An 8,760-nucleotide genomic window follows, 5' to 3' on the forward strand; every position below is an offset into this window, starting at 1 on the left:
GCAAGATGAACTCATTGCAACCATGTATTTGTGCAATACCTCCTCCTGCAATACTTGAAAAACCAGAAAAACAGGCAGCTCTACTATTCCACTTTATACACCAGAGAGCCTGGAGGGAAGCTTCATGACCAGAACACAATCACAGAACAGGCTGGTGGCTGGCCAGGAGTTCAGAACTGCCAGCCTGGGCCTGGGCCAGAACACTACAGGTTTTAACCATGGTCGAGTACCACTCAGGCCACCTTAGGGTTTATCCCTGGAGATGCCCCACAGAACAAATGGATAGTGGAGAATCTGCTCACTTCCCCCCAAGCCTTCTAAAAAGCCATCAGCTGCCCATGCTGCTGAAGCCAAGAGCTACAGAACACACATTATGTGTGTTAGGGGCCTGGCTTTGCCATCTGGCCTGGTCCTTCAGAACTCAGGCTGCAGAGCTGGCTGGTATCACTAGCAGTTTTAAAGGTCTATTTATTTTGGTGTTGATTAGCAAAGAGTGTAAATCTGACTAAACCACAAAGGGATGTTGTTTGTAAAAGGAATAAACAAGGCAAAAACTGTTTTACTGCCTTTCTCTGTTTAAATTATAAATCCAACCAAAAGCCCAAAATGAGAAGGAAGGAAAATATGGAGGAAAAAGCCTTTTTAGAAAAGTGATATGCTTAAGGGAACAAAAACAGAGTTACCAGACAGTAACAGCTTATGCTCAAAGTGATTCTTGGAATAATAAACCTCAAATGTCAATCAACCAAAAATTCCCATAAGTCAATGGGTCATATTCCACTCAACCCCAAACTTATTTCCTTATTTCCTCTTTTCCAGTTACTTGGGAAGTAAAAAGGTAAAGATCAGATTTTTTTTTTTTTTCCAGTATCTTCAACACTTGCAGACTAAGGCCTCCAGCTGCCCCTTTCATTTTGGGAAAATGCTCCTGGGCTCTGGCTAGGCTTAGGAAGGACACTTGGCTTCAGCAAAACAGAAGACCCATCACAGCAAGTCATCCCCAGGGCTCTCTGCGTTAAAACCCTGATGTGTTTTAGCAGGTGGCCATCTTGCTTGTCAGTATGGAGCTGATGCATCCTTTACTTCTCCTCTTAAATGAGCACAGGGATAAAGACTAGCAAGTTCTTTATCTTTGGAGGCACCTATGGCCTCTGGACTACATGCTCCTCTTATCACTAACGCCTTGGATGCCTTTGCCAGCAAGTCGTATGAACACTCCTAATGACTACATCTTTCCCCAAGACTCGCCCCTTTCTTCCAACTCTTGACTCCTCTTTGCCCCACTTCTAATCTTAGAGTCCAGGGAAAGGTAACCAGGGACAAGAGACACTGAGAGGCAAGCACTTGGAGGGCAGGCAGGATACTGAAGACAATGAGAAAAAGCAGCAGGGAGGTGAGGGCAACCCCAGGCAGACCAGCTTCCTCCTTCACGCCACAGTATGCAATGCCCTATTCTCCCTGCAGCCGTGGGTTTTCCCTGCTCACATTCTTCAAGCAAACTTGAAGCAAAAGCCAAAAATTACCCACAATGCTCCCGCACAGCCTCCTTCCTAGATTGCCTGTTCAAGGTTCTGCTTCAGGTGTGAGTGAAAAGGCGTGAAAGTGTCTTGTCCGTTTGTCAATGTGATTAAGAGAAATGTGGCGTGGGTCCCTTAAGAATGAAATCTTGGCGTCATCTTTCATTGCTTCTATCCTCTGCCAAGGTTTCAGAGTTCTGGTGGAGTGGCCCCCTCAGGTCCCAAGGTAAGAATGTTCCCAGGTGAGGACCAAAGTTACTTTACTCTTTTTTTTTCCCAGAAGGAAGTGTTTCTACTAAGGCCTACCAGTTTTGTTACCCTTTCACCTTTTTAATTTCTTAAAAAGGAAGCCAGCGTGCTAGAAATGACCTGTCAACCCTAAGCAGTTAAGACAGTGAGCTCTTTCAGGAAACGCACAGGTGTTAAAACACTTAGCACGTTCATTCATTTACTTGCTCAACACCAGGTGCTTCTCCAGGTCAGAGACAAGTGAGGCAATGTCATGGAGAAGCCGGACCTGAGAACAGACAACCACGCTTAAAATGTGAACTAGGAGTGCAGAGGTGTAATGAACATTTTGTGCTGAATAAAGTCAATTTGTAAGAATAAGGAAATTCAGTATTTTCAAGTCTTTTGTTTGAACTAAAAGGGGTATAAAAATTCTATTAGAAAAGCTGAAGTATTTTTATTATTCTCCCACTCTTATAAACATCTTTATTATATGTGTTTTTTGTTTTTATTTTTTTGGTACCCCAGGTGGGACACGAACTCACAATCCCTGGCTTAGGATGTGTGTGTTTTTTATTGAAATATATTTGATGTAAAACATTGTATAAATTTAAGGTGTAACACATGTTAATTTGATACATTTATACATTATGATAGGATTGCCATTGTAGTGATAATTAGCACTTCTATCATATTTTATAATTATCCTTTCTTTTACAGGTTGGAATCATTAAGTTCCAGTTTCCTAGCAAGTTCAATGGTTATAATAACAATATTATTGTCTGTATTCACTATGCTGTGCATTAGATCTCTAAGTCTTATTTGCTATGTGTTGCAAGTTGGTACTCTTACACAACTGTCCTAACTCTGTCCTAACAAAGACAATGTAGTACTGGCATAGGATAAACATAAGGACAAAAATACAAATCATATATCTGAAAAGGGTTTAGTATCCAGAATATATAAAGTGTTGGCAAGGAGGTGAGGAAATTAGAACCCACATACATTGTTGATGGGAATGCAAAATGGTACAGCTGCTATGGAAACAGTTTGGCAGTCCCTCAAAAAGTTAAACATAGAGTTGCCATATGATCTAGCATTCTACTCCTAAGTCTATACCCTAGAAAACAGAAAAAAATATATATGTTCATACAAAACTTCTACATGGATGTTCACAGTGGCATTATTCATAATAGACAAAAAGCGGAACAATCCAATGTCCATCGACTGATGAATGGATGAATAAAATGTTGGTGTATTCACACGATGGGATATTATTCAGCCATGAAAAGGAATAATACATATTACAACATGGATGAAAGGACATCTATTGTATGAGTCCATTTTATATGAAATGTCCAAAATAGGCAAATCCACAGAGATAGAAAGTAGATCAGTGGCTGCCAGGAACTAAGGCAAGAGGAGAAAGGGGAGGAATTGCTAATGGGTTTCATCTGGGGTGATGGAAATGTTCTGAAACTAGACAGTGGTGACGGTTGCACCACCTTGTGGCTATATGAAAAACCAATGACTTATATATTTAAAATGATTAATCTTATGGCATGTGAAATATAACTTAAAAATACATATATAGGGAAATAAGCATATCATATATTGCTGGTAAGAATGTAGATTGATACAATCTACTGAAGTATAATTTTGCAATATTTATCCAAATTACAAATGCCTCTACACTTAAACCCAGAAAATTCCTCTTCTAAGAATTTACCCTACATATATATATATTCAAACATGTGCAAAATGACATAGGTACAAGGTATTGACTTCAGCATTCTCTGATATATCAAAAGGCTGGAAACAACCTGCATGTCCATCATTATGTGACTAGTTAAATAAATTATGATATATCCATCTACCAAAATATTATATAGCCATAAAAACTAATGAGGATGCTCTTTATATAACAATATGAAATTATTTCAAATGTTAAGTTAAAAAAAATGAGGTACAAAACATTGTGAAGAGTATGCTATCATTCTGATCATTTTGGAATTTGTAGAAATAGGGAATCACTATGCTGTATACTAGGAACTAACGTAGTGTTATAGGTCAGTTATACTCCAACAAACAAACATACACAGAAATAGAGATCAGACTTGTGGTTAGCAGAGGTGGGGGGGAGGATAGATTGGATGAAGGTAGTCAAAAGGTACAAACTTCCAGTTATAAGATAAATAAATACTAAGGAAGTAATGTACAACATGATAAATACAATTAACACGGCTGCATGTTATATATGAGAGTTGTTAAAAGAGTGAACCCTAAGTGTTCTCATCACAGGAAAAATTTTTTTCTTTTCTTTTTTATGAGATGATGGATGTTCACTAAACTTACCGTGGTAATCATTTCATGGTACACGTTCATCAAGTCATTATGCTGTACACCTTAAACTTACACAGTGCTGTATGTCAATTACATTTCATTGAAATTGAAAAAAAAAAGAACCCCCCCAAAAAAGAGTATGCTACCATTCAAATCAAAGGAGAGGGAGGAATATCTACATATATATTTGCTTGTATATGCATAAAATACTTTTGGAAGGATATATACAATTTACATAGTGTTGTTTGCCTCCAAAGATAGGTAACTGTATGCCTAAGGAACAGAATGTGTGTGTGTGTGTGTGTGTGTGTGTGTGTGTGTGTGTGCGTGTGCGCGCGCGCGTACACCCGTGTATAGGGAGAGATTTTGAAACTTTTGAGTTTTTAAACCATGTGAATGGATTTCCTATTCAAAATGTAAATAAAATATAGATTTTATAAAATATTTTTAAAATAATGAATGAGTCATAATGCTGTGGGAAGAAAACTAACTTAAGTATATTGAGGCCTGAATTTTAGTTCCTGATTACCAGTAACTACTTAGTTCATCTGCTGATCAATCTCCCTCTCCCCTCCATCTAAACTCTATGAATTCTTCACCAAAGTATGCAAGTTTTAAAAGGTTCAAATGTGAGGATTCGGAACAATTAAACGTCTCAATATAAAGGGTTGAATTCACGTTCCTTTTTAAACAAGTGCCTAGCCGCGCAGCAAGCAGCTCCTGCAACTTGTAAGGCAGTGTTGGGCAAGATTAATCTCTCTTTCTACCAGTAGATGGAGACAGTGGGTAGATAATGTGCTTTTGCCAAGTTAGAAACTTGCTCTAGTGGACACAGGAGCCATAGAGTCAAAAAAATGTACAGCTAGAAAGAGCCTTAGAGTTCAGCCCAACTCCCGTAATTTACAGACATGGAAAATGATGTCCTTCGAGGTCAGAGTCTGAAGGCTGACATGGCAAAGACTGAAATCCACATTTCACAACTCTTAACTGGTCCTCTTCACTAAATACTCTTATAAGCTAAAAACCTAAAATTCAGCATTTATTGGGAATACAAAATTCAATCAGTCAAAACTTGTTTATCACTTTGCATTTTCTAATCTAAAGTTAGATGATTAAGGAAGGTGGCACCTCTATTAAAGCATGATTGTTAGGTTCACAGATACGACTATTAAGCAGTTCTTTCAAGTACCTAATTTTGAAATAGTCAACAAATTTCCTCATTTTATTGTCTAAAATTATGCACAACACATGACTCATTTTGAAATGAAACCTCTCTCCCCATTTTCACTTTACATTTAACATAAGGAATTCCTAACTTGAAATCTAATGGGTTAATTTTTTTCATCGAGATGTTTAGGAATGACCTATATGTCAAAAAATAAGAGAGATTAGTTAGTAAATCTGAAGCAGCTCTTGCGATGATGTTTTTAATAATTCTGAGTAGGCAGTGTAGTGTAGTGGTTACAGAGCTACTGCCTGGTTCAAATCCTGATTCACAACTTACCAGCCCTGTGACCCTGGGCAAGTTTCTTAACCCCTTCCTCAGTTTCTTTGTTATCAGATAGGGATGATAATAGTAGTACCTACTTCATCGGGGTGCTGTAAGAGTTAAATTAACTAATACATGTAAAATGCTTAGAATGGTACCAGAATATAGTATCTGAGGCCAGTGAGGCTCCTTGGCTCTCCCAGAAATACTGACTCTTTTAAATGAGGATGGTTGCTAACCAAAGATAATTTCTAATTGAGTCTCTTGAACTCAAACAGAACAGGGGAGAAAAGCCAAGCAAAATGTTTGGGGAGGCTAGCTTGCTACACTGATTGGCCTCTAAACACTTTTGGATAAGCAGCCTCTACCTTCACTTCTTAACCTCAGGGTACTCTAAATACTCATTTTTTTGTTTTGTTTTGTTTCTTCCCAAGACGGAATGTTGGTGACTGATCAGGGAGGATGTTCAGAGGCAAAAGCAGTCTGAACAAGTTTTTTAAGTGTGGTATTTGTTTTCCTGTTCAAGACTGTTGGAAGGGAGGAAGTTGGAGAAATGAATGGCCCTCCCATTCTTCTGCAATTTGAGTTCAGTTCTCTTACTTCAGATCAAATGCAGAACCATTTGGGCAGACCCTGTCTTCCCTCCTTTCCCTTCTTTATTCAGATGCTCTTGTACTCCTACAAAGCGTCCAGTGTGACATTTGCATCAGAGCAGAGATTCCTGATTCCACGTAGCAGCCAGTTAGAACTGCGGAAAGTACTTAGGGCTGATGGTGAAGGGAACCATCCTTTACCTCCGCTGCAAACCTTGACTTACTTTTCAGTCCGTAGTAAAACTCTATCATTTCTGTTTCTAAAAGTCTTCAGACCACTGTGCAAATCTTTATTGCAAGTGAACCCTCCCCTCCCTTGATCTCAGGACAACACGAGGCTAGGGTTGATCTGAAAGGCTACATGAACACAGATTTGGGAGGGCAAGGTTCAGGCACATCCCTGTGACTTTCACAGTAAGGGCCCAAAGTATGGCTGTTGAACAAACAGTGCATACAAACTACCTGTTTATTGTATATTTAACATGGTCATAATCACAAAATGTCAATCTTATTCAGATTAAGAAAAAAGAAGAGTCCAATTTTAGAGGCCTGAGATGACTAGTGGATGCAGGAAAGGCACAAAACCCAGTTTTACCACTTTCTAGCTGTGTGATACTGCCAACTAAAAACTGGCACTTGTCATCTGACTCTACAAGGACTAAGTCACTGGCCACTACAGCCGCTGACCTTCAACCCCCCCTCCAAGAGGAGTTCAGGGTGGAGATCAGGAGCAAGGCACTCTGTGCTCTAGGAAAAACTGGCAGGACAGGCCTTCAGATAGTTAGATATTTTCAGGAGAAGGTTTTATCAGCCCAATTCTTGCACCTCCTCATATCTAGAAAAGCACTAAAATCATTAACAGTGACATCTGCTCCTCGTGACTAGCAGCGAGCCTCCGCGAAAACGTGTACTTGACCGCACGCACCCCCTTCACTAAAGTCATATGTAACACTGACCTTTCCCCCCACCTCTTTGGAGCAGTTTCTCAGAGCTATCTGAAATGCTGTCTCCCAGGCTATAGCCCTCATCTTGCTCCAAATAAAATTTCATTCGCAACTCTTACATTGTGCACTGTTTTCAATTAATAATTCTTAACATGTCATTGAACCTCTACAGGTTTACTGCCTAATGTGTAAAAGGGGATTAAAAATAACAGCTACCTCACAGGCTGTTTCAAGAATTAACTTTAAAAACAGTAAAGCACTATGCAAATGTTCTTGATATTCTTCGTTATCTAATGTATGCGTGCTCTCTACAAAATATACTTTACTCTGTTAACTACAGAGAAGTTTTAAAAGAGATAATGAAGATGCTCAGAGGAGTTCAATACAGGTTACATCTGAAGGGAAAGTCAGCAGCCCAAGAAAAATCAACTTGGTTTTCACTGCAGGGCTACTGAGAACTTGGAAAAATAAATCTTTGGTCGGGCAGTCCTAACCTATGACCGCTGGGTTTACAGAAACCAAAAGCGCACCCACTGCGAGCTCTCCTTCGTTTTAACGCTCCTCCCCACCCAGCTTTCCTGGCTCCCCATCTCTCTCTGCTTCACTCCTGGGTGCCCCGCCTGCTCGCTCTCCATCCTCCCACTTCAAGACCGCTCGGCAAAGTCCATTCGGACCTTCAGCCTACTGACTCGCAGTGCCCCGCATCTGGCGTTGCCCAGAAACCCCTTCACCCCGACCTTTTGAAAACGTAAGACAGAAACACCACCCGGCGAGGTGGGGCGCCGGGGGAAGAGCGGCGCCCTGGAGCCGGGCATGCGCAGAGGCCGCCGCGGGTTGCGGGCCTGAGCGAAGCAAGTACAGCGCTGCTAGGGCCAGAAGCCGTCTCTTTGGGACCCGGTTCGGGGAACCGATCCCGACTGGTCAGCACCCGCCCAGGGCTCGGGGCCCATTTCTAAGAGGCTCGCGGGCCGCCGGGGGCGCTGCGTACCTGGTAGCGGCCGGTGAGCAGCTGGCTCCGCGACGGCGTGCACAGCGGCTGCGTGTAGTAGTTGTCTAGCAGCACCCCGGCGGCCGCCAGCGCGTCCAGGTGCGGTGTGCGGATTTCCGAGCCGTGGAAGCCCACGTCGTTCCAGCCCAGGTCGTCCGCCAGCACGAAGACGAGGTGGGGCGGCCGGCCAGCCCCGGCGCCTGAGCCCGGCGGCGGCGGCAGCAGCAGCAGCAGCAGCGGAAGGACGGCGGGGAGGAGCGGCCTCCGCGGCCCGGGGCCTCGGGGCAGGCTCGCCGCGCTGCGCGGGCCCATCCTGCGCCGCCCGCGGTGCCCGCGCCTGTGGCGCCCCCGGGCCCCGGGCACTGCTTATAGAATCAGGAACTGGGCGGCCGGGGCCTGCCCCGCCCCAGCACGGGATTTCACCCCTAGCAGGCCGCAGGCAGGAGAGGCCCGGCGCCAGAGCCTCCGCCGCCTCTGACCCGGGCCGGGGCCGGTGTGGTGGGGGAGGAGCCAGAGAAGAACTCGGGCAGCCCTTGCTGCCGTGCTCCGTTGATGCTTGATAGGAGCTAAGATCTCTTATCTTTCCACCGAAGAGCTTTGCCTCGTGGCATCGTAAAAGAGGAGCAGATTTGTTCTTTGTACTAACTCTTCACAGCTT

The 8,760-nt window shown here is 42.9% G+C and overlaps 1 protein-coding gene across 1 annotated transcript in view; it reads right to left on the reverse strand.

Annotated features, from left to right (window-relative positions):
- Positions 1–8,414, reverse strand: part of ARSB (arylsulfatase B) — a gene marked incomplete at its 5' end in the record, with an annotated part of 179,983 nt that extends 171,569 nt beyond the window's left edge. The window contains one exon of the mRNA XM_082650559.1: positions 8,103–8,414. Coding sequence (XP_082506685.1) covers positions 8,103–8,414 — 312 coding nt within the window. The remainder of the gene's footprint in view (positions 1–8,102) is intronic.
- Positions 8,415–8,760: the final 346 nt, after the last annotated feature.

This window comes from Grampus griseus (assembly GCF_964374135.1).
Source record: "Grampus griseus genome assembly, chromosome: 3".
NCBI lineage: Eukaryota > Metazoa > Chordata > Mammalia > Artiodactyla > Delphinidae > Grampus > Grampus griseus.